This window comes from Amia ocellicauda, chromosome 1 (genome assembly GCF_036373705.1).
Source record: "Amia ocellicauda isolate fAmiCal2 chromosome 1, fAmiCal2.hap1, whole genome shotgun sequence".
In the NCBI taxonomy this organism is placed as follows: Eukaryota; Metazoa; Chordata; class Actinopteri; order Amiiformes; family Amiidae; genus Amia; species Amia ocellicauda.
Genome location: NC_089850.1, coordinates 60291408 through 60318740, shown reverse-complemented (window position 1 = coordinate 60318740; position 27333 = coordinate 60291408). Strand labels below are relative to the sequence as shown.

The window sequence follows — 27333 nt, the reverse complement described above, 5'->3', positions numbered from 1 at the left end:
GTTTTGAGATATCTCGATAAATATATGCGCAACATTTTAAAAATCCTTGTATTATTGCTCGGTATTTTATTGTGATTAAGTTATTTACAGTTACATTTTTCATAGTTTTTTGTTGTATTCTGTTTATAATGTCTGTAATTAAAGCGCTTTGAGCACATTCAAAAAAGCGCTGAATAAATGAAGGTATCATTATTATTATGACCACTGAATGCCGTGGAACGCGGACCTGTGTGTGACTCGATTCACAGGCGCATATCGGGGCACCGTTTGTAATAACAGCAAACAGCATGAAACCCATAAACCACATCGTAAAAGCCGGACACAATAACCAAGGCGAGAGTCTCGGTTTCCGGCGGTGTCCGGGCTTTATTGAGGTTCAGGCCAGTCCAATAGGAACACACACAGGGAAAGTAGGGGCATTCCTCCTTCTCTATGGTTAGCTGCCTCTGTCGGGGAGGGAGAGGGGTTAGATAGACGGAGCACAGCTGCCGCTGACGTCACAGTCGCCTCGGTGCTCATTGCCCGCAGCCTCATCAGCGCCCTGTCACACCCATATTTCAGTATACATTCTGTTCCCAGACTAAGGACTTTACTATAATTGATCATGTAGTGTTCATTAGGAAATACCATGCATAGTGTATTACTTTTTCTTTAATGGTCTGCTCATGCAGTGTTCATTAGGAAATAACATGAATAAGTCATGGCTTTAAAATAATTGGCTGTAAACATGAAGTGCATGTGATTAGCTTGTAAATAAGCATGATTCTTTACAAGAAAACGTAACTTGGCATAACTGCTTTATTGCAAGAAAAAATACATTTTACATTTCAGAAAAATTGTGAGGAATCCATACATTTTGTTTGCTTTTATTCATATCGCCAGTCCAATTAACATCACGATTAACACCATTTGTTGCAAAGGAATTACGCATGAATTCATGAGGAACATACTAGAGAAAAGAAGACCCTTAATAACCATGAATCATAATGAATTCATACCCTCTTACTCCCTCGCCAGGGGGTTGTGAAAAAAATGAATAAATATGTGAAGACATAGTATATACATATGATCAACTTAATTTATTAAAAATGAATTCCTTATGAATAAGAGCCTTTAAATCATTATGAATTCACAAGAATTACATCATGTATTCATGTGTTTTTCCTGTGTTGTACTATCGGAATTCATGAGCAATGAATGCCCATTATTGTAAAGTGTTACCAATTCCTTTGTATAATCTTAGTTCATCATCTGTAACTTGCTAGAACAAATGATAGATCAAATCACACAGAAGAAGTGTCACTGAAATAAGTTTAGTTTTACAAATAATATTCCTTTTTAAACACTGCTGAAAAACATGATGGCAGATCAAACATGACATTTCTTACCTTACTATACAGAAGCCTTAGCAATATTTAAATTCTGTTCTGTCTATGATGCCAGTGAACGGGCAATCAAGGTACCCAAACATGCACAAATGAAGATTTTGAATCAAATTGTCAGCCAAAGTGATTAACTGGTTGATCCCAAGACAGATTAGAAGGAAGAGTCAAACATGTTGTTCAGTAAAATATTTTCAAACGCTGATGTCTTTCAGACTCTGGACTCAGTGTCAGTGATGCTATTGCGGCTCCCTCCGTGTCCCTGATCAGTCTGCGGTGTCTTCCAGTGGTTCAGTCTCTGATAGCAGGGGATGGAGTTTAGTAGGTCTCTGACATCGTTCCTCAGGAAGATGTACAAGATCGGGTCCAGGAGAGAGTTTAAACTGAGCAGTGCTAAAGAAACCTGGCAATAGCGGAATAGTCTGGATTCATACACACAGCTGTCTGTGGCTACAATGGTACCGAGGTAGTTGATGAAGTGCACAACACAGTAGGGTCCAAACACCAGCATGAAAATGACCATGATCAGAAGTAGGAGGCCAGTGATCCTTTCCTTGTCCTTCCTTGCCATAAGAGTATCATCAGCAAGTCTTTCACGGACACGGAAGAAGAAAAACAGGAGGAGGACAAATGGTAGGAGGAAAGAAACTGAAAGAGTGACCAACCTAAATACAGCAAAGTTTTTATTTGATGGATAGTTTTTCCTACATGCCCCATCAATATTATTTAAACTGTTGTATACAGATGTGAAAACCAGCAGCATAGTAGTCACCCAGATACCAAGGCACAGAAAGCAGGTGGTCCTCAGCTTGTGTAGGCTTTTGAACCACAATGGATGCACAATGGCAATGTATCTCTCCAAAGTAATGAAGCACATGAAGGAGATGCTTGCATAAAGACTGAGGTAAAACATGAAAGTAATGATCCAGCATGAAGTGTCCCCAAAGCGCCATTCAAGCTGGATGCTGTAGTAGTCCATCCACAGAGGCAGAGTGACAATCTGGATGAGGTCGGCCAAGAGGAGGTTCATGACAGAGACTGGGAGGCCATAATCAGCTTTGATTAAAAGATAAAGTCCATAAAGAGCCAAGCAGTTGCTGGGCAGCCCAATACAGAAGACACATCCATATAGTACAGAGATGAAAGTTTGACCAGCACTGAAGTCAATGTCACAATGAGCACTGCTGGAGTTGTTCATGGTTCTGACAAGAGGAGTGAGAACTGCCCTCAGTTAGGATTCTGGTGCAGCGCAATACACAGTGTAGTTTCAACTTCTCTAATTATCTGGAGTTGCATGTATGGTAATACTGTTCATTTCATAGGCAGATCAAATTACAATATCAATTTCCTGTATCTCATGATTGCTGACCATGATGAGTTTCACAAAATATATGTGACTAAGATCCTTATTTATTATAATCAGATTTTTGTTTATTTTTTAATTTTAATTTAATTTTGTTTTGGTTTGATTTCTATGTATATTTTTAGAGTAATTTTATTTTTTCAGAGTGCCAATAGCTCCTAATTCTCACTTGTTTATTCTAATATTTCGCTGGTTGAGAGAAGCCAGAGGTTGAGGGAAATAGGCTGTGCTCTTAAAAGCTAAGTAAACACTTGCTATTGATGAGGGCTTCAGATACTAAAAACGACCAGTGGTGATGTGTGGTTAATGATGAGGCTCTACAGTTTGTGATGAAAATATACTTTTTTGCTACATTTAATTATTGATGAGATCTGCTGTTTTCTCCATGTTGTCCTGCTATCTCCATACCTGTTGAATAAAGAGGACACACGTGTTAGCAATTTTAAATCTTAATTCATTAGGATAAATACCACACCCATCTTGTTCTAGTCTATTGGTATCTCCAGGCCATGTTAGTCTCTCCACGGTGCAGTGCAGTGATAAAGAAGTGTATATCACTCAATATAATCTTACAATAGAAATTGTCCAAGGGTTTACAATTGATTATGATTCAAGAGCATTGCCAGCAAAAACCCAAGATCAAGGTGTGCATAATATATACTGTAATGCTTGTAAGAAATGTGTTTAATGCATTAAGCAGTCCAGTCCCCTCTTTCCCAGCCTACCTGCGTGAGCTCCATATAATTTATTAAATTGATTCTGTAGAAGCAACATAATATGAAAATGTTTCTTACAATTGTCTGAATGTGATTAAAGCAAGCAGCAGATTTCCCTTATATTGGAGAGCCAGACAGAATATCCATTAAATTACTATTCAGTTTATTCCTTTCCTTGTGGTAGAAAAGTGCATTATTATAAATATGTTAAATAATAATTGATCTTCACATCTGGTATCTGGGTGTTTGTGAGCTGATTATCATGAGTTGAATGAAAGTTGTGAAGATGCCTAACCATTGTCTGATCTCTCTGCCCCTGTAGGTGCATTTATTATATTTTAAACCACTGCAAATTATCTACACAGTAAGAATACACTAAAACTGTAATATATTCAAAACTGGTTTTGGTAAAATTGTCATTTAATCACATGTTAAATATTAAATGTATGACCACATTATCAAGTAAAAAGGACATACAGCAGATCAACATTTAATCTTCTATTCAAGTATAGCAGGATTTACATGTTATAAAGTTGTTTAAACATTACACAAGTTTAAATTGCTGCCATCAGTTTGTTGAAAGATTGCTGTGATGGAACATAGTCCTCATCCAGTGACTAATGGTTTTCTGGAGTTGGGTGTTTATTACAATGTATCCACAGTGATGCATAGAATACATTTTAAATAGTGTTACATTTAATTTATCACGTGCATTTAGTTATTTATAAGTTTAGAATATCCGGTTTATGAATGGCTTTGCTGTTGAGTGTGGCAGCTGGTAAAGTAGCTGACAAGCTACGCTCTTTGGTTGTTTTTTTTTCCTGTTCATTTCTTACAGGCTGCATAGTAGGTATAGACCTAGTTTTTTTATCTGCATTTGTTGCTAAACCCCATTGCGACTTCTAAGTCATTTGAAATGCTGTCGGGAGTGAAGTGATCCCCACAAATCGTAGAATAATCTGTGGACCGGAAAAACTCCTTTCTTTTTGTTTGAAGAGATTTAATTCAAAATCTCATTATTGGAAATGATGGATACTATGTCCACTCACATGGGAGTTCCCACAAAAGTTCACCACACCATTTAATCATATCTAAATACTACAATAGATAATACCATATTTAAATTCCACGTTAATTGTGTTTAGTAGATCAACTTATGACATCACTGACAAGCACATCCTGATTGCAGTTTCTTGGCAGCATAGCATATTGGGTTTCAAATGCATTTATATATATATATATATATATATATATATATATATATATATATATATATATATATGTATATAGCACAAAACAAAACATGGTGTATATATCTCTTAGAATGTTATGGAATAATACTTTTACATACTAGGGTTTCATGCTTTTATCTTCAGTTGCCTCTTAGTTTGTTGCTGTTTGCCCCTGTTTCACTGCTGGCTGAATGGTTTTTGTGTGATTTGTGATTTTAGCATGAAAGCAACTCTATTTTTGTTAATTAGTTGTTACACAGGTGTCCCTTTTGAGGTGGGGATTTCCACTGATAAAGAGGGTAGACCCCACTACCTCTTTACCTATAGTTTGTCCCAACCACCAAGACAAATCCACAACTGAACTACATTGCCCAAATTTGCTACCACTATGATTTGTATAAAGTATCATTATCTCAATGTATTTCCTTATAGAATTCAAAAATTGTATTTCACATTCGCACAACATCACACTTGCAAAAGTAAGTAAAATGCTTGTACTGTAGAGCCCTGCTATGTGACACTATGCCTATGCAATGGGAAGTGTTGAAAAACCACTAACACCACTACAAACAGGCAGTGTGCACTGTTACTCCCGGAAATCTTATCTTATCTTATGCAGTGCACAGAAACCAAGAAAGTCTTCTTTTGCCAGAGCTCATGACTCACAAAAAGTTATTTTCTTTTTCAGATAACCAGGGTTGCATATTTGACCTAAAGTTACCTTTCAAGTTGAAAAGAACTCGCATAGGGGACTATGTTATCCCAAATACCCCAATGCTTAATTTATAGAGATTTCAAATTACTTGTTTAACTTATTGTTTCCACTAAGGGATGGCACAGTATTCTCCTGGTGTCCATGTGAGTTTTCTTCTTGTGTTCTTTTTCCCTCCCACTTCCCAGAAATGTCTTAGGTATATATAGTGACATAACAAAATAATTTAACTAAATGCTGTTTACCTCATGAAGAAGGGTCCCTGTGCTGGGGTGTAGAAACTGTTTTTTGCTTTGGTGCTCTACAGTCCCTGCAGTGCGGATTTGTGCTTTGAATCTAAGCAAAATGCCTACTGCAATCTTACTACTGCACATGCATCACTCGTCCTGTGTGTGAAGGTCGCAAACATAAGTGTATAAAAAAGTTAATATAAAAAGTTAATACTGCATATGCATTCTTGTGGCATTCACACTACAATGATGCATGAATTACATAGCAATATAGAGCAGTTCACATGAAAATGGACAGTTTATATTAAAATTAAAATAGCAATAGGATAAAGACGCAAAACTTACTTCTTCCCAGCATAACAGCACATGAAAAGAGAAAACCCAGAACAGGAATTATAAATGCAATGGTAGTTGTTCCTCACATTTGTCACCACTAGGGGTTTAATATACCACTTGAAAAGAACATGAATTAATTTTCACAGGATTTTGATTAAATTCAACAACAGGAAGGTACAACTCTGTTGTGTGGGGGGAAGGGGTCAGTGTTTCATCACATGCATGATTTTTATATCTCAAAATATATACTGTTGTAAATAGTAGAGAAAGCAGGGTGTAACATATAGACAGATTCTTCTTTTTTGTAATGCTCAGTTTTTTTTTATTAGAACTTAAGTAAATGAAGGAGAGAGTGTGAGAGTAAAATGGCAGAGGAAGCTCTTTGGTTGTTTAATTTAGGCACATTTAAGATACCAGATTACAGATTTTGCTATGTAATTCCTACTCATAATATTTCAAACTATTATTTGTATTTTAATATTTTTCACCATTTCATGATTATATATTTTTGTTACTGTTTTCCTTTTGTAATAGTATGAGCTACTTTTGAATCTGTACTGAAATAATGTATTAGTAAATTCCTTTGTATAATCTTAGTTAATCTTTTACAAATATTTACTGTAACTTGCTAGAACAAATTATATATCAAAGAAGAATTGTCACTAAAATAACTTTAATTTTACAAATAATGTTCCTTGTTAAACACTGCTGAAATGCATAATGGCAGCTCAAACATGACATTTCTTACCTTACTATACAAAAGCCTTAGCAATATTTAAAATCTGTTCTGTCTATGATGCCAGTGAACGGGCAATCAAGGCACCCAAACATGCACAAATGAAGATGTCGAATCAGATTGTCAGCCAAAGTGATTAACTGGTTGATCCCAAAGACAGATTAGAAGGAAGAGTCAAACATGTTGTTCGGTGGATGTGGAATAAAAGGAGAAAGATGACGAACAATCACGCTTGGGCTTGTGCAATCTGAGACTTGATATTAAGACTTGTTTCTTACCTGCAGTCTGGTTGGAGTCCCAGTTGGCCGACGGGGTCCCGGCACGGCCGAAAGAGACTTGTTTACAGGGGAAGGGGGATTCTTCCTGTGCTATTTCCTGTGAACAGATAGAGACTGTATATTTACTGGTTGCTGCTATTTGTATTTTAGTTAAGGAAATTGGGTTTTATCTATTCTTAGTTAGCTCTTTCTCTTATTTCTTGTGTTATTTGTGGGTAGGGTTTTTAGTAGTTTTAGTGCCCGGTTTTATTACAGGCAATTTTTAGATTAGGTTTTATATTTAGTATCCCAATTTCTTATTGTATTTATGCTGGTATAGTCTTCATGCCCTGTCCTAGCTAAGTAGAAAATTGTAAATTCTTACTTTTTGAAAACTTCAATATTTCCCTGGATGAGAGAAGGAAGGATAGGCTGAGGTTTGAGGGAAATAAGCTGTGCTCTTAAAAGCTAAGTAATGTCTTGCTGTGGAAGAGGGCTTAAGATAAAAAGACTAGTGATGATCAATGATGAGACCTTACACAGTTTGTGATTAGAATATCCTTTTTTAGCTTGTTTGATTATTGCTGAGTTATGCCATTTTCTCCCTGTTGCCCCATTGTCTTATCTCAATTCCCCTCCACACCTGTGAAATGAAAAGAAGGGACAAAAGTGTTAGGAAGTCAGTAGGATAAATAATACACCCACCTTCTTCTAGTTCCTTGGTGTCTGTAGGCCACATCAGTTTCTCCACAGTGCAGTGATACAGAAGTATATGTTGCTCAATATAATCTTGCTTATTGTCTTCATTTTCTTTGAAAGGAAAGCTTTTGAACAGTGTGCTGAGAGAGCCTACAGCATTGAAGGCCACTGATGCTACAAGATGGTCCTTAAACAGTAGCAATAGGAATTGTCCAAGGGTTACCAATTGACTATAAGAAAGAACATAAGAAAATTTACAAACGAGAGGAGGCCATTCGACCCATTGTGCTCGTTTGGCTCCTAGGTCTTTCTCATGCGTTACTTCATCTAGATCTGTACCTCCCATAGTGTAATTATAGTGGACATTTTTGTTACCTGCATGTATTACCTTGCACTTGTCCACATTGAATTTCATTTGCCAGGTGTCGGCCCACAACTGAATATTATCTAAGTCCCTCTGAATAGCCTGTGCTGCCAAAATTGTATCTGCTGAGCCATCTATTTTAGTATCATCTGCAAATTTGGCCCTAGTACTGATCTTTGTGGAACTCCACTAACAACCTCACTCCAGTTAGAAGCGACTCCCTCTGCTTCCTATACATCAACCAGTTCATAATCCATCTACTTACATTACCCTGAAAGCCTACAGCTTCCAATTTGAGGATCAGTCTTTGGTGTGGAACCTTATCAATAGCTTTTTGGAAATCTAAGTATATCATATTATATGCGTTCACGTGATCTACAGCTGCAGTTGCATGTTCAAAAAATTCTAATAAATTAGTAAGACATGATCTGCCACGTCTAAACCCATGTTGACTATCTGCAAGAATATGGTTTTCATTAAGATACTCCTCTATTTTCTGTCTAATCATTAAAGACAGAATCAGTGATGCAGGTGAGACTGATTGGTCTGTAATTTCCTGGCTCAGTTTTGTCCCCTTTCTTGTGGATTGGTATGACATTTGCTGTCTTCCAGTTAGTTGGCACATCCCCTGTTCTAAGTGTCATTTGGAATAATTGAGTTAGCGGCCTATAAATAATTTACTGTTAAAAAATAAAGTACTGTTGGAAATATCCCATCTGGCCCAGGTGATTTGTTTGTTTTTAATTCTGCTAGTCCCTTTAGTACCTCCTCCTCATTTATCCTGATCTCTCTTAGGGATCAGGACTGACTGGACTGATTGTCAACCTGTGGCATGTTATCTGTTATCTGCCACATCTTGTTCGTTTTCCAAGATAACTAAATTTTTGCCCTTTATCTGTTTCACTTCCTCCTTTATTGACCGCTTGCTGTTGTAATATTGAAAAAAGCTATTTGCATTGGTTTTAGATCCAAGAGCTATGTATCTTTCTATTTCCCTCTTTGCTTTCCTGATCCCTTTCTTAAGATCTCTTTGCAGCTCATCATATTCTATGTAATTTGTTTTGTCACCATTCCTTTTTTATGCGCTATACAACATTTTATTTCTCTTGATATTTTTTTGCATACTTTTATTAAACCATTTTGGCCAGTGTTTTTTGGTCCTCAATTTGCTAAGTTTTGGTACAAATTGCTCCTGAGCCTCAAGTAGTATATTCTTAAAATATACCCATCCATTTTCAACTTACTCTGTATCCAATGTGCTCTAGTCAACCTCTTATAAGTGCCATCTCATACCTTCGAGGTTTGCTTTTCTAAAATTGTAGACCATTGCTTTAGACTTGGACCTTGTTTTTTGAAAGAATGCCTAAAAGCTAATTTGCCATTGGTTCTCTAACTACTGTCCCCCTGACTCTATATTGGTCATTTGAAAAGATCAAGTCAATACATGCACTCTCTCTGGTTGGTTCCCTGACAATTTGAGTTAGAAAGCAGTCATTTACCATCTCAACAATTTCTATTTCTGCTTCTGTAGTCCCCACTGGGCTTTCCCAGTCTAAATTTGGGAAATTGAAATCCCCCATTATAACAGCCACATCTTTGCTACATGCAGTCCTGATTACACTGTAAAATGCAGCATCTTTCTGAATATCTGAGTTTGGTGGATGCTGGGAAGATCCATTACTGGGATCTAATATAAGTTCTTCTGCCTCAATGTCATTTTTCACATATAATGCTACCCCACCCCCTCTTCGATTTTGCCTGTCTCTCCTAAACAGTGTGTATCCTTCCAACTTGTATTCATCCCCATCATTTTCTGTAAGCCATGTTTCTGTCACTCCTACAACATCATAGTCACATGCTAGCACTGTGGCTTCCAAGTCTAACATCTTGTTCCTTATACTCCTGGCATTGAGGTACAAACATTTCAGGACTTTCCTACTAGCAGTTTCCCCTGGTTTTCTTTCCTTAGAGAAACATCTCCCATTGTCAGAGCTCCCTGCATCCCTGGTTCCTAGTTTAAATGATTCTCAATTACTCTGCACATACGCTCTCCCAATGCATTAGCCCCCCTTCTGTTTAGATGTAGACCGTCCGGTTTGTACAGGTCCCATCTGTCCCAGAAGAAAGACCAATGCTCCATAAACCTAAACCCCTCTTCCCTACACCAAGCTTTCAACCACGTGTTAAACTTTCTAATCTCTGCCTGTCTCCCTGGCCTGGCACGTGGTACTGGAAGTATTTCAGAGAAAACTACCGTGGAGATTCTGCAATTTAGTTTAGTTCCTAACTCTTTAAATTTGTCTTGCAGAACCTCTGTCCTACCTTTTCCTATGTCATTGGTTCCAATGTGGACCATGACCAGTGGATTCCCCCTGGCTTTGGCCAGTAGCCCGTCTACTAGTTTAGGGAGATCTGCAACCTGAGCACCAGGTAGGCAAGATACCATGCGGGTCTCCTTGTCACTAGAACACACTGTGTGATCTACACCTCTAAGAATTGAGTCTCCTACTATAACTACCTCCTTCTTCTGGGGGGGAGTGGGTACCATGGTGCTCTGGTGCTCAACTGCCCCCCCATCACCCTCTGAGCTGTCACTGTCCAACTCTTGGGGTTCTTGGGGTGTCTCTAGGGGTTGTGCACACCCTTTTCTGTGGGTACGACCTACTGTAACCCAGCAGTTCTCTACACTGTCCTGCTCTAAGGTCTCAACTCTCCTAGGTTATGGTGTGCACACCATGTCTCTCATGGGCTGATTGACTAATTCTTCTATATCCCTAATACAGCGCAGATCGACAAGCTGAGCCTCAAGATCACAAACCTTGATCTCTAGGATTTCAACCTGCCGACAACGTTCACAAATGAAGCCTTCTTGGATGAGTTCATCCAGGAAGGCAATCATACTGCAAGCCTGACACTGTAGTGGCCACATTCTTCTAAATGTTATTTGTTTTTTAGTTTTTTTTTTTTGCTTTTTTACACGTCTCTTGGTTCCTGCTGCTAGTCAACTGCCTAACTTTTGTCAGCGAGAAACAGCACAGCTCTTTCTCAACAGCTGCTTTAAGTAGCTTTTGTCTACCTACCCCCAATTCACACCTAACTGGCCCCACCTGGCTCCTCCTGCAACAGAATTCCTGCTAGTCCTAGACAAAATCTCCCTTCTACAACCTGTTTACTTTCACCAACTCAGCAGCTGTACTGAATTGACTTCAATTTAGGCAAACCACAGACAATGCTAACGTCAATTAAGGCAAACTTAAAACAAAATAAGCAATGCTAAGACTGGTCTGAAACTAGTCAAACAACAAGATGGCTACCTCTCACATGTACTCTCCTGTCTCTCTCTGTGGCAACTTGTAAATACTTCTGTTTACCTCTGGTCTCAACAGCTGCTTTAAGTAGCTTTTGTCTACCTACCCCCAATTCACACCTAACTGGCCCCACCTGGCTCCTCCTGCAACAGAATTCCTGCTAGTCCTAGACAAAATCTCCCTTCTCCAACTTGTTTTTCTTTCACCAATGATTTCACCTATGATTCAACAGCATGGCCAGCAAAAGCACAAGGTCGAGGTGTCCATAATACACTCACCTAAAGGATTATTAGGAACACCTGTTCAATTTCTCATTAATGCAATTATCTAACCAACCAATCACATGGCAGTTGCTTCAATGCATTTAGGGGTGTGGTCCTGGTCAAGACAATCTCCTGAACTCCAAACTGAATGTCTGAATGGGAAAGAAAGGTGATTTAAGCAATTTTGAGCGTGGCATGGTTGTTGGTGCCAGACGGGCCGGTCTGAGTATTTCACAATCTGCTCAGTTACTGGGATTTTCACGCACAACCATTTCTAGGGTTTACAAAGAATGGTGTGAAAATGGAAAAACATCCAGTATGCGGCAGTCCTGTGGGCGAAAATGCCTTGTTGATGCTAGAGGTCAGAGGAGAATGGTCAAGCTGATAGAAGAGCAACTTTGACTGAAATAACCACTCGTTACAACCGAGGTATGCAGCAAAGCATTTGTGAAGCCACAACACGTACAACCTTGAGGCGGATGGGCTACAACAGCAGAAGACCCCACCGGGTACCACTCATCTCCACTACAAATAGGAAAAAGAGGCTACAATTTGCACAAGCTCACCAAAATTGGACAGTTAAAGACTGGAAAAATGTTGCCTGGTCTGATGAGTCTCGATTTCTGTTGAGACATTCAGATGGTAGAGTCAGAATTTGGCGTAAACAGAATGAGAACATGGATCCATCATGCCTTGTTACCACTGTGCAGGCTGGTGGTGGTGGTGTAATGGTGTGGGGGATGTTTTCTTGGCACACTTTAGGCCCCTTAGTGCCAATTGGGCATCGTTTAAATGCCACGGCCTACCTGAGCATTGTTTCTGACCATGTCCATCCCTTTATGACCACCATGTACCCATCCTCTGATGGCTACTTCCAGCAGGATAATGCACCATGTCACAAAGGTCGAATCATTTCAAATTGGTTTCTTGAACATGACAATGAGTTCACTGTACTAAACTGGCCCCCACAGTCACCAGATCTCAACCCAATAGAGCATCTTTGGGATGTGGTAGAACGGGAGCTTCGTGCCCTGAATGTGCATCCCACAAATCTCCATCAACTGCAAGATGCTATCCTATCAATATGGGCCAACATTTCTAAAGGATGCTTTCAGCACCTTGTTGAATCAATGCCATGTAGAATTAAGGCAGTTCTGAAGGCGAAAGGGGGTCAAACACAGTATTAGTATGGTGTTCCTAATAATGCTTAGTGCATATGCTGTATTGCTTGTAAGAAATGTATTTAATGCAATCTCAGAATTGCATTTTGCAGTCCAGTCCCCTGTTTCCCAGCGTACCTGTGTGAGCTCCATATCTTTTATTAAATTGACTCTGTAGAAGCAAAGAAATGTGAGAATGTTTCTTTGCATCATCTGAATGTGATGGAAGCAAGCAGCAGATTTCCCTTATATTCATGAACCCGCCAGGAAAACCATTAAATAGTGATTAAATGTAATAATTAAATGGGCATTATTATTAAGAGGTAAAATAATAATTACATTTCAAATTTGTTTTTGGGGGTTGAGGGGATCTGGGTGTTTTAAGTTGAATTGAGGTTTTCAAGATGCCTAACCATTGTGTCCTTTCTCTGCCTCTGGAAGTCCATTTCTTCATCAATGGATGCTACTGTTGGATTTAATAATTACTTACTGGGTTGTATGAGTATAACTTTCATGAGAATAATGACCTCAGTCTTTAGTAACCAGATGCATAACAGTTTTTGGACCCAGGGACAGAAAATTTCCTTTCAGGAAAAGAAACAGGAAATACATGCTCATAGAGGTGTGATCTTTATTCTGTGCTTGTGAAAACATTTCAGTCCCTGTTCTTAAATTATACTGTCACACTGAAACCACATCCTATTATTTATTCATACAGGGTCCAGTGTCTCTAAACTGCAGCGTTTCAAAGGTATTAATGAGAAAAGTGACTCAACCCTGGATGTCTGCACATTTTTTAAATTGTATTTAGATATACAGTAGCATTCCTCTTTTTGCTCTTTTTAAGTGGGTTCGCTATCTCACAGCAATATTAGGAGAGAGTCGGTCTCAACACATATAAGCAACTAGAACACAGATATTACACAGATAAGCAACTAGAACATAAGAAAGCTTACAAATGAGAGGAGGCCATTTGACCTATCGTGCTCATTTGGTGTCCATTAATAACTAAGTGATCCAAGGATCCTATCCAGTCTGACTTTAAATGTTCCCAAATGTTCAGCTTCAACCACATCACTGGGGCGTTTGTTCCAGATTGTGACACCTCTCTGTGTGAAGTGTCTCCTGTTTTCCATTTTGAATGCCTTGAAGCCCAATTTCCATTTGTGTCCCTGGGTGCATGTGTCCCTGCAGATATGGAAAAGCTCCTCTGGTTTGATATGGTCAAAGCCTTGAATGATTTTGAAGACTTGGATCATGTCCCCACGTAGTCTCCTCTGTTCCAGGGTGAAAAGGTTCAGTTCCCTCAGTCTCTCTGAGTAGGACATTCCCTTCAGACCTGGAATAAGTCTGGTTGCTCTCCTCTGAACTGTCTCTAGAGCAGTGATATATTTCTTGAAGTGTGGAGCCCAGAACTGTACCCTTGTTCTCAATTCTACAATTTTGACAATATACCCTAACATTGTGTTTGCCTTTTTTATTGCTTCCCCACATTGTCTGGATGGAGAAAGTGAGGAGTCCACGCACACTCTTAAGTCTTTCTCATGCGTTACTTCATCTAGTTCTATTCCTCCCATAGTGTAATTATAGTGGACATTTGTGTTACCTGCATGTAATACCTTGCACTTGTCCACATTGAATTTAATCTGCCAGGTGTCAGCCCACAACTGAATATTATCTAAGTCCCTTTGAATAACCTGTGCTGCCAAGATCTGCTGAGCCACCTATTTTAGTATCATCTGCAAATTTGACAAGTTTGCTAACTATGCCAGAGTCCAGATCATTCATATAGATTAGAAAAAGCAAGGGCCCTACTACTGATCCCTGTGGAACTCCACTAATAACCTCATTCCAGTTAGAAGCAACTCCTCTAATCGACACCCTCCATTTCCTATACATCAACCAGTTCATAATCCATCTACTTACATTAACCTGAATGCCTACAGCTTCCAATTATTCCAATATACATACATCCAATATACAATATACATACATACATGCAGATTATGTTTTAATGTATTCTCTTTTATAAATTATAACAGAATCAGGGTCTTTGAAGAGAATTGTTAGACAATAAAGTCCTCTATAACTCTACAGCACAAAGTCTTTGATTTGGGTGTACACCACAGTTCAGAGATTGTTTTTGTCAAAGGGTGTATTTCAAAACACAACCTTTAAATGCAATTCATCCATTCTATTTGTGTTGAAAGGCTTCAAATGCAAATCCAGAGGATGAGGTCACAAAGAACAGAAAAAGGTCATAGGAACAAGAGATCATAAACAATTGGAAACAGCTCAGAGCTGTAGCTAACAGGAAAACAAAACTTCACAGTGAGTGAGAGCCAGGGAGGGGTTTAAATAGGGAAGCAGATTACCTGGATTTAGGGAGACTGGTAAAGAAGAGGCAATGGTGACCTCTTGTGTGGAACAGTGGAGGTGCTTAGACAAGATACTTGCCCAGTGGCATGTTTTCCATTTTGTCTTTAGTAAAAACCTCTATGAAATACTCATTTAGAACATTTGCCACATCTTGTTCTTTTTCCAAGATACTTCCATTTTTGTCCTTTATCTACTTTATTGACCTCTTTCTGTTATAGTATTGAAAAAAGCTCTTTGCATTAGCTTTAGCTCCAAGAGCTATGTGTCTGTGTCATAATGGGACATTATGCTTATTGAAGGCTGTGATGGTGGTATCAAATCATCACTGTTACATTGTTGCATTTTCCCTGTGGCCAGACACCGCAACATTGTCACCCCCTGTATCTCTGCTGACAGTGTCGCATTTCTTTACAGTGATGGAAGGAACTACATTTCTGACTCGATCAGTCACAAACAATATTCAATTTCTGTCCAATCTATATTGTCGCATTATTATTATTATTATTATTATTATTATTATTATTATTATTTTTTTTTTTATTTTTTTTTTTTTTTAATTTATTATTTTTTTTAATTTTGGTAACACTTTATAATAAGGTGCTGCTTATCAATGTGTTGTTAATGATTTATAAATGTTTAATATATGAGTAAAATATACTTTATAAAGCATTGAAAATACATTATAAATTAGTTATAACTCAGTTATAGTAATACATGGAATGGCCACAGTCGAACAGGTAGTTAAAAAGTGTCTCTCCTTTAAGAAATAATGATCCAAAACTAAAAAAATATTGATTAGGAATGTGGCAATGTGGTAGTGAAAAGGGTCACTTTTTAGCTGCCTTTTAAACATTGTGCCCATTGCAGTGCTATAACTGCAGTATATATTTTTATACAATTTATAGTGCATATTCATGCTTTATAAAGTATCTGTTAATCATTTAATAATACTTTATAAATCACAAATAACACATTAATACGCAACGCCTTAATCTAAAGTGTAATCTTTAGTTCTTGGCAGACGACCTTATCCAGGGCGACTTACAATATAAGTGCAATACAAAGAGCAAGAATACAGTTACAAGACATCAAACATTACAAGTTCAAATTTACATTAAACAAAGCAATTCAAGATATAATACATTTGACAACTTCCAATTTATACAGTTAAGTACAGTAAGTGCAGACATACATCCTAGAAAGTAAAGCTAAGTGCTGTCAAGATGTAAGGTCACAGTCAAGGGTTACGGGAAAGAGAGCAAGGAGGAAAACAATCAATAACACAAGTGCTATCTAACGGGGATTAAAAGGACTAATATTACAAGTACTGACTGAAAAAATGTGTTTTGAGTAAGCGCCGGAAGGAGGTCAGAGACTCTGCTGTTTTGACTTCGGTGGGAAGGTCGTTCCACCATTTAGGGGCCAGGGATGAGAAGGAGCGGGCTCTGGAGGAGGAGAGTGGAGAGGAGGCAGGGTTAGTCTTCTGGCCCTGGAAAAGTGCAGTGGTCTGGAGGGAATGTATGGAGAGATGAGGGACTGAAGGTAGCTTGGTGCAGTGTGGTCGAGACAGCGGTAGGTGAGGGTCAATGTCTTGAACTGAATGCGTGCCAGTAACAGGAGGGAGTGGATCAGTGGTGTAGCGTGTGCGAATCGGGGCAGAGAGAATACCAGATGAGCTGCAGAATTCTGGATGAGCTGGAGTGGCAGGTAGTAGTTGCAGGCAGGCCAGCCAGGAGGGAGTTGCAGTAGTCCAGGCAGGAGAGGACCAGGGACTGGACGAGCAGCTGAGTCGAGTATTTGTTGAGGAAGGGACTGATTCGGCATATGTTGCTCAGGAAGAATCTACATGTGCGTGTCAGTGTGGTAGTGTGGTGATGTCCTGGGTGTAGGAGAGCGCAGGATCAAGGGTGACTCCTAGATTTTTAGCAGAAGAAGGAGAGAGTGTGGTGGATTCCAAGGGGATTGAGATGGAGAGATAAGCAGAATGTGAGGAAGATTGTTCTTGATTGTTTTCCTCGTGTTCTTGATTGTTTTCCTCCTTGCTCCCTTTCCCGTAGCCCTCGTCTGTAACCCTACATCTTGACAGCACTTGGCTTTCACCGTCCAGGGTGTAGGAAGTCTCTTACTGTACTTGTGTAAATTGTAAATTGGAATTTGTAAAATGTATTATTTTGAATTGCTATGTTTTAGCTAAGTTGAATTTGTAATGATTGATGCCTTGTACTTCTCTGTATTTTTGCACTTTGTTTGCACTTATGTTGTAAGTCGCCCTGGATAAGGGCGTCTGCCAAGAAATTAAAAAAATAATAATAATAAAAAAAAATAAAAATAAAAATAAAAGAGTGGGGGAAAAACAGGAGATCCGATTTGGAGAGGTTGAGCTTGAGGAGGTGCAAGTGCATCCAGGCGGAGATAGCAAACAAACAGGAAGAGATGCGAGAGGGGCTGAGATGGTCAGAAGAGGGAAAATACAGGAAGATCTGGGCATCATCAGCACTGGCCCCTGCTGAAATCTGATAATACAGATTTCCATTCAAAATGTTATAATAATTCATAGTCAGTACAATGGGGTACGTTAATATGTTTAAGTTTGTGTGTATATTGCCCAGCAAGAGTACAGGCGAGAGAGGACGAGTTTAACACACCAGTGTTGCTGTTGTTGTGCTCTCAGCTCCGCATGCGCACAGCCACAGCCAGACTGCACAGTAGGCCACGTCTTGAAACAAAGTTCCGGAGATCAGAGACCGATCGGCTGGAGGTTTCGTTGAGCTGCGATAAGTCAATCAGTTCAACTCCAGGGTCAACCACGCCTATAACCCCACCCCGTATGTTAATTGCACCCAGTCTCCGCCCCTACATTGTATTTAATTTTGGCACTCTTCACGCAAAGCCATTACATAAAACAAAACACTGACGTGGTTTTAATTGCATTTAATTCAGTCACTACAATCGCGTTGCTTTAAGCAATGTAAAGCATTAGGATTACATTGAATTGTGGCATGAAAATACTACAATGTATAAAGCAATTCAGCAGGGATAAACCACAAACATAAGTTTGTATTGTTTAAAAACGTGTGCATTGTATTTAATTATGGCACGACAAATTAATCATCCTTAATTTAATCCTTAATTGAACTAACAAAGCGATACTGTTAAATGAAGTAATTAAGACCTCGGTTGGAACAAAAACCAGCAGGGCATGGGGTACTACAGGATCAGTTTGAAAACCACTCCTGTCAAGCAATACACCGATAATCTTTCGATTTCTGTTTTGTATTTTGGCACTAGAATGCTTCGATAGCTTCGATTTCCACTGAAACTTTCAAAATGTTTGGTACCCAAAGAGCATGCAGTGAATTTTAAAACTGAACAAAATGTTATATTCCATGTATGCAGGGTTTTCTTTTCCGCAGGAAATGTAATGTATGAGTGAGTAAGCTTTTATCCAAAGAGAGAAATGTCCAATGTAATCTCTGACATTGGACTAATGCTGATAAATGGCTGTTAAGAACTTAACTTTTAATTCAACAAACCTCACTTATTCACAATTGGAGAGAAAGTGCATAAATAGGGAGGGGCTGCATTAGTATTAGAGATTTATTTTTGCAGACTGGATTGAACTACCTGGTGGGCTGCTGTGAAATCCTAATGCAGTAAATGCTTCAGCTGTCTGACTGCTTCATAGGATGGAATACAAGTTTAATTGCAGCTCTAAAATGGAGTTAGGTGTTTCTTTTAGTTCTTTTAGATGTTTCTTTTAGTTCCCTCATTTAGTTCAGAGTCAAACAATCCCACATTTTAGCATAGTCACATTTGTAATTGGACACCTGTCAGAGGAAACAACAAACAGTTAGCAGGAAGACATAATCCCTGACTTTGTGTTTGAAGTGCAATAATACAAAGAAGCCTTGCAGAAGAATGTAAGTATAGAGGTCCTTTTACTGTAAATATTACCTTATTGATGCATATTCGGCACTCACTTCAATTCTCCAGTTCTGAGTTTCTGTATATTTCTTCAGACTAGCTCAATTGAATATCCTAATTGTCAGAAGATAACCACAGTGGTTGAAGAATCTCTTAGTTATTATATTGTTGCTCCAGTCCCTATCAAGTGTTGCATGTAGCACAACATAACTGAGAAACTACTGCAACCATACCATTATGTTTGCATGTATGGATGGATTTGGTTACGAATGTGTTTTAAAAGAAAAATCAAACCTGTTTCAATCTCTTTATTGAGGGGTATATATGTTTATCACAGTTATAGATTAACATATAAATTCCATAATGATCACATTTGACTATGTAGTTTAGATAGTAGCTGAAGTGATGTCTTATTTTCATAAGACTAATTCTTAAAAACAAATGTGGTTTTGAACTGAGGATGTGGCAACTTATCTGTGAATTTCACAAGATTTAACACGGATGTAATATGAATGGTCACCATAATTTCAGTGTTTTGAATAGCACAATTTCTATAGCCATGCAAAATAACTGAATTTTGTCAGTGATTTTACATTGTGCTCGATTGTGTTTTCAGTAGTTTGGTTAGTATATTGTGCTATCCATAATAAAAATAAAGTTACATGTATTTACTGCTTGTAAATCAGCTGCATTGTGATTTTAAATTGTAGCTCCTATATTCTACCACTTCGTCAATACAAAAGCCTGGCTATATAATAATATAATAATAACAATAATAATCTTTAGTTATAGAGTGCCTTTCATACAAACAAGGTTCAAGGCGCTGCACAAAAACAAAAAAGAAGGTAACAGAACACAAAAATTGAAATCAACATTAATAACATGACATAAATTAATAAATAAATTAAACAAAATGAAAAACATCTGCCTGTGCAAGTCTGTTCTCCCGTTGAACTGACACCTTTATTTGCTTTTTGTCTCTACTTCTTTCAATATATTAACTGCCCTCTTGTCTCAGGTACTACATAAGTATTGGATGGTCTAATTTTTTGTATATTTTTAAATTTTAAATTTAAATCTTAAAGCTTGAGGGTGGTACTGGTAGCTGGGAAAGTACTAAAAAGAATTAACTGCCTATATACTATTAATAGAAGAAGCATGACAAGCTGTATAAGCTCTACAATCATTGGTAATGTAGTTTTAAAGCTTTGAACATTCAATCACTGTTAGGATTGTCCTGGGAAAGGAGAAGGACGAGTGGATACTTTTAATCCACAAGATGTTATAATCATTGCACAACAGGGTTTGCTGAGGATTTGACTTGGAATCATGTCTTCTCTAGTGCATATATACAGTTTTCACTTCATGAAGTTATTTGAATAAGGCTAATAACCACATTAATAACACTGATATTTTGTCATTCATTATCTACTTGTGCTATATATTGTTTACTAACTTACATTCTCTTAATCTAATTATGTGTTACCAAGAATTACACGGCTTATTTTTGTCCATTTACACAATTCAGGAAGGCTTTTCAGTGTAATCCGTTCTGACACTTCTTGAGAGTATTTACCTACACCTTGACAATCTTTAATGTACAAAACTAGGGAATAAAAACCCTGAATTTTTTAATGTAAATTAAGGTTGGGCTATCAGCAATTGTTAGTGAATCCCCTAAACAGCACACATTGCTTTTTGTATGTTTGTTTTCCTCATGCATGTTTAGTTTTAGTTGTTAAACTATTTTTCATTCTCTTTATTCTGTCATATACATTGTGCTGCAAACTAATATGTGGTACAGCATTTCCTATTACTTTATTAGGTCTTAACCATGGTATTTTTAATAATATACCTTTGAACTTCTCTTCAGTATGGCTCAGTGTAACTCAGTTAATGACCGGTCAAAACAGGAAATCCCCTTTAAAACTATTAAGAGCCTAGCATGACATTAAAACTTACTTTCACTGTTAAGAACATAAGAACATAAGAACATAAAGTTTACAAACGAGAGGAGGCCATTCGACCCATCGTGCTCGTTTGGTGTCCATTAATATCCAAGGATCCTATCCAGTCTATTTTTAAATGTTCCCAAACTTTCAGCTTCTACCATATTGCTGGGGAGTTTGTTCCAGTTAAGAGATGATTCTTTGCGTTATACTGATGTTCATATTGTTTGACCATTTTGTTATTTATGTTAGTTATTGACTTAAATGTAAATTAGAGTACAAGCCTCTGTAAATCATTATACAAATTACATGTAGAGCTGGCCTTTTGTATATTATAATACACATAATTTGAAACTTTATTGTCTATCATGCATAGGTGCATTTTAAATTGAAGTGCTAAATACCTGGCATACTAGACAGTGTCCCATGATATAATTTATGCCAAGAGTGTCCAAACATAGTCCTGTAAAAATCTCATCTAGTATGTTTTATAGGTTACCCTGAAATAATCTAAAAATAGTTTGAAATGTGGTCTTTTTCCAAATTACGTCTAACAACTAAACACCTTTCAGACCAGAGGTCACTTCTTCACTGAATTTATATTATTTGTTTATCTATTGCAACATCCAGTGGTTCAGTGGTATAGATGACCTATACATCTAACTAGATGGTGAAATCTAAAAAAACTGGGATGGTGGGTCATTTTATTAATAAGCAATTGTGATACAATGTGCTATTTTATTTGTTTAATTTTCAGTCAGCATAGCAAAACATTTCAGTATGCTTTTCACCAGTTCAAAGAAACCCATGCATTTGAATATGTTCAGGCAGATGAGTAAAATAAACATGTATTTTTTCACTCCTGAAGATGGCAACATTGATTTCTTAACACAGAGAGGGCAGAAATGTTGAAATTAACATTCCTGTAGTAGTAGCAATACACTACAATAGTAATGAGTTTGATTTTGAAAATCTGGTTTATAAATCAAGTGATCTTGTGGGCCTATTTCACTTTTATTAAAGATTATTGAAGGTTTCTCTCTCCTTTTCTAGAACATGAGAGAAGAATAAGAGTTATTTGCTTGCCTAATGTTTTTTTTTTATAGATTTGTCTTTGATTTCCTCTTTGACTAATTTTCTACATAAATCCCCAAAACAGAAAGCCAAATATGTAACTCTGATAATTCCAAGGTTTTTTACATTCAATACAAAAATTAATTAGTCACTTAAATCCATAATTATAATATTAATAATTTTACTACTAATACTACTGATGCTGCCAAAACTTATCCTTATGCTAATACATAACACATTTTAAGTAGCACATTACATACATTTTATTACAGTTTTCATACACAAAAATAGAATGGAAATACATTGAATGATATATTCAATTGGGTGGCATGGTGGTTAGCGCTGCTGCCTCACACCTCTGGAGTCCCAAGTTTGAGTCCCGGCTTTGATGGGCCTGCCTGTGTGGAGTTTGCTTGGTCTCCTTATGTCTGCATGGGTTTTCTCCAGGTATTCTGGTTTCCTCCCACTGTCCAAAGACTGCTGGGATCAGCTCTGAGTCTGATTGAAGATGGATGGATATATTAAATTCAGACATAAACAAAATACATAAAAAAGTTTACAAATAAGAGGAGGCCATTCAACCCATTGTGCTTGTTTGGTGTCCATTAATAACTCAGTGATCCAAGGATCCTATCCAGTCTGACTTTAAATGTTCCCAAATATTCAGCTTCTTCACATCACTGGGGAGTTTGTTCAGATTGTGATGCCTCTCTGTGTGAAGAAGTGTCTTGAATGCCTTGAAGCCCAATTTCCATTTGTCTCCATTGGTGCGTGTGTCCCTGCTTATCTGAAATAGCTCCTCTGGTTTGATGTGGTTGATGCCTTTCATGATTTTGAAGACTTGGATCACATCCCCACATAGTTTCCTCTGTTCCAGGGTGAAAAAGTTCAGTTCCCTCAGTCTCTCAGTAGGACATTCCCTTCAGACCTGGAATAAGCCTGGTTGCTCTCCTCTGAACTGCCTCTAGAGGAGCGATATCTTTCTTGAAGTGTGGAGCCCAGAACTGTACACAGTATCCAGACGAGCTCTAACTAGTGCATTATACAGTCTGAACATTAATGCCCTTGTTCTCAATTCTACACTTTTGACAATATACCCTAACATTCTGTTTGCCTTTTTACTGCTTCTCTACATTGTCTGGATGGAGAAAGTGAGGAGTCCACGTACACTCCTAGGTCTTTCTCATGTGTTACTTCATCTAGTTCTATTTCTCCCATAGTGTAATTATAGTGGACATTTTTGTTACCTGCATGTAATACCTTGCACTTGTCCACATTGAATTTCATCTGCCAGGTGTCGGCCCACAACTGAATATTATCTAAATCCCTTTGAATAACCTGTGCTGCCGAGATTGTATCTGCTGAGCCACCTATTTTAGTATCAACTGCAAATTTGACAAGTTTGCTAACTATCCCAGAATCCAGATAATTAATATACACTCACCTAAAGGATTATTAGGAACACCATACTAATACTGTGTTTGACCCCCATTCGCCTTCAGAACTGCCTTAATTCTACGTGGCATTGATTCAACAAGGTGCTGAATGCATTCTTTAGAAATGTTGGCCCATATTGATAGGATAGCATCTTGCAGTTGATGGAGATTTGTGGGATGCACATCCAGGGCACGAAGCTCCCGTTCCACCACATCCCAAAGATGCTCTATTGAGTTGAGATCTGGTGACTGTGGGGGCCAGTTTAGTACAGTGAACTCATTGTCATGTTCAAGAAACCAATTTGAAATTATTCGACCTTTGTGACATGGTGCATTATTCTGCTGGAAGTAGCCATCAGATGATGGGTACATGGTGGTCATAAAGGGATGGACATGGTCAGAAACAATGCTCAGGTAGGCCGTGGCATTTAAACGATGCCCAACTTGCACTAAGGGGCCTAAAGTGTGCCAAGAAAACATCCCCCACACCATTACACCACCACCACCAGCCTGCACAGTGGTAACAAGGCATGATGGATCCATGTTCTCATTCTGTTTACGCCAAATTCTGACTCTACCATCTGAATGTCTCAACAGAAATCGAGACTCATCAGACCAGGCAACATTTTTCCAGTCTTCAACTGTCCAATTTTGGTGAGCTTGTGCAAATTGTAGCCTCTTTTTCCTATTTGTAGTGGAGATGAGTGGTACCCGGTGGGGTCTTCTGCTGTTGTAGCCCATCCGCCTCAAGGTTGTACGTGTTGTGGCTTCACAAATGCTTTGCTGCATACCTCGGTTGTAACGAGTGGTTATTTCAGTCAAAGTTGCTCTTCTATCAGCTTGAATCAGTCGGCCCATTCTCCTCTGACCTCTAGCATCAACAAGGGATTTTCGCCCACAGGACTGCCGCATACTGGATGTTTTTCCCTTTTCACACCATTCTTTGTAAACCCTAGAAATGGTTTTGTGTGAAAATCCCAGTAACTGAGCAGATTGTGAAATACTCAGACCGGCCCGTCTGGCACCAACAACCATGCCACGCTCAAAATTGCTTAAATCACCTTTCTTTCCCATTCAGACATTCAGTTTGGAGTTCAGGATTGTCTTGACCAGGACCACACCCCTAAATGCATTGAAGCAACTGCCATGTGATTGGTTGATTAGATAATTGCATTAATGAGAAATTGAACAGGTGTTCCTAATAATCCTTTAGGTGAGTGTAGATTAGAAACAGCAAAGGCCCTAGTACTGATCCCTGTGGAGCTCCACTAATAATCTCATTACAGTTAGAAGCAACTCCTCTAATTGACACCCTCCATTTCCTATACATCAACCAATTCATAATCCATCTACTTACATTACCCTGAATGCCTACAGCTTCCAATTCTTCCAATATCCATACATATACCCAGCAGATGATGCTTTAATGTATTATCTTATATAAATTATAACAGAATTATGGTCTTTGAAGAGAATTGTTAGACAATAAAGTCCTCTATACCTCTACAGCACAAAGTCTTTGATTTGGGTGTACACCACAGTTCAGAGACTATAGATTGTTTTTGTCAAGGGGTGTATTTCAAAGCACAACCTTTAAATGCAATTCATCCATTCTATTTATGTTGAAAGGCTTCAAATGCAAACCCAGAGGTCGAGGTCACAAAGAACAGAAAAAGGTCATAGGAACAAGAGATCATAAACAATTGGAAACAGCTCAGAGCTGTAGCTAACAGGAAAACAAAACTTCACAGTGAGTGAGAGTCAGGGAGGGGTTTAAATAGGGAAGCAGATGACCTGGATGTAGGGAGACTTGTAAGGAAGTGGCAATGGTTACCTCTTGTGTGGAACAGTGGAGGTGCTTAGACAGGGACCATGACAATAAGTATGATCTTTTACACTATTGTAATTTTGCCATTTCTATCCCCATTGGCAACACCACAACCCTATAGTAATCAGGAAATAACCCTTACAACATTTAGGGTCAATATAATGTAACTCCACCAAGGGTAATCTGAGTTCAAGCCTGAATTCAAACCTGCAGCCTCCAAGTGTAAGGTCTTGGCCTGAGCTCTGACCAGAGGCTTGTAGTAGATGAGTCAAAAGCAAATAGACCTGAATAATTTCTGAGGGATTGTTACTTATACTGTACTATAGTACTCTGTGCACTGGAGCATAGTTTTGATGGGCACTCATTCAACCTGATCCTCCCTGCGTTCATCACTGCTGTGACCCATTTCAGAGACCTTCCTTGGGAAACAAGGTAAAAGGCCCACAGTGGTGTTCCTGGCATCTCGGGAGAGGAAGATGTACATCACAGGGTCCAGGAGGATGTTGACACTCAGCAGCCCCAAGGCCATCTGGAAGTAGAGGAACACCTGGGCCTCATGGCTGCAGCTGTCCTGGTTCAGATAAGACCCGAGGTGCATGACGTAGCCCACCACATGGTATGGCCCAAAGACCAGCAGGAAGACCAGCACGATGAGGAACAGCAGCCCAGTGATCCTCTTCTTCTCCTTGGCAGGGACAGAGATGGCCTCGTCCAGGTGACTCCACACACGCTAGTAGATGAATGCCAGGAAGAAGAGGGGCAGGAGGAAGGTGATGGGGATGGTGACCAAGCGGTAGGCAGCAAACTCCTTCCTGGAAGGATAGCTCTCTCTGCAGAAAGTTTGATTTTCATTTTTAGAGCCAATGTGGAAAGAGAAGACCACAGGGGGCACCAAAATGGCCCATGCTGCTAGGCACAGTAGGTAGACATTGTGCAGCCTGCGCCGCCTTTGGTACCACAGAGGGTGGACGATGGCCAGGTACCTCTCCAGGGCAATGCAGCACATGAAGAGGACGCTGGCATACAGGCTGATGAAGAAAATGCTCCCAGCAACTTTGCAGGCCAGGAAACCATAGTGCCACACGTGCTGCCTACTGTAGTAGTCAATCCACAGAGGCAGGGTGGCAATCTGAAGGAGGTCAGCCAAGAGGAGGTTGATGACATAGATGGGGAGGGCATAGTCAGCTTTGACCAGGCGGTACAGGCCATATAAGGCCAGGCAATTGGTTGGTAGCCCGATGCAGAAGACCACACCGTACAGCACAGGGAGAAAAACCTGATCAGCACTGAAATTGATGCCACAGTAAGTAGCACTAGAGTTGTTCATGGCTTTGACATCAGCCACAGCTGGATAAAGAAACCCTGTTGGATTTCTACTCCATTTCCAGGTTCTCTGCAGGATTTCAGTCAAGAGTTTTACATAGTTTAAAAAGTGTAATGCTCATACATAGCACACACTGTTAGGGAGTGAGGGATCGATGGGGGGGGGGCTCAGTGAATCGGTGAAATTTGCTTTTGACTTGTTTTCACAAAGTCTGTCTCAGCTGCAGTTTTGCTTTGTGTTGCTTCATGGAGATTTAAGTATTTGCAATAGGTGTTGCATTGTATGGATTATAAAGTCAATATGGTGCCTTGAATTGACTCCAAACCAACTACTAACCAGCTTTGTTCTGGATGTCCAGCCCCACAGTGGGCACCAGACAGAAACCTAAATGAATAGAGACATAAAGGAAACACCAAGGCGGCTATGGTTATGTGTATAAGCACTGCACCAATTTCATAATGCTTGATTGTATCTTCTACTCATGACAGTATTGCAAAAAGAAGACAACCAAAAGTGTTTGAAAATGACAAGTGTTTTCAAGTGGTTCCCTTGCAGGGGTGACATCAGGTTAATTCTTGGGGTGCCCCCCAAGGATCCCTCTTCCTCCCCTTCCCCCTCCCTATGTATATCCTGAAAAATCAGCCAATCTCTGGTGAAATCT

The 27333-nt window shown here is 38.9% G+C and overlaps 1 protein-coding gene across 1 annotated transcript; it reads right to left on the bottom strand.

Moving 5' to 3' along the window:
- Positions 1 to 24316: 24316 nt before the first annotated feature.
- Positions 24317 to 27050, bottom strand: LOC136755646 (G-protein coupled receptor 4-like). Its single transcript, XM_066712270.1, has one exon. The coding sequence runs from the start codon at positions 26673 to 26675 to the stop codon at positions 26079 to 26081; it is 597 nt and encodes a 198-aa protein (XP_066568367.1). The 5' UTR covers positions 26676 to 27050; the 3' UTR covers positions 24317 to 26078.
- Positions 27051 to 27333: the final 283 nt, after the last annotated feature.

Coding starts and splice junctions, on each gene's coding strand:
- LOC136755646 (XM_066712270.1), bottom strand. CDS start 26,675: ATGAACAACTCTAGTGCTACTTACTGTGGCATCAATTTCAGTGCTGAT.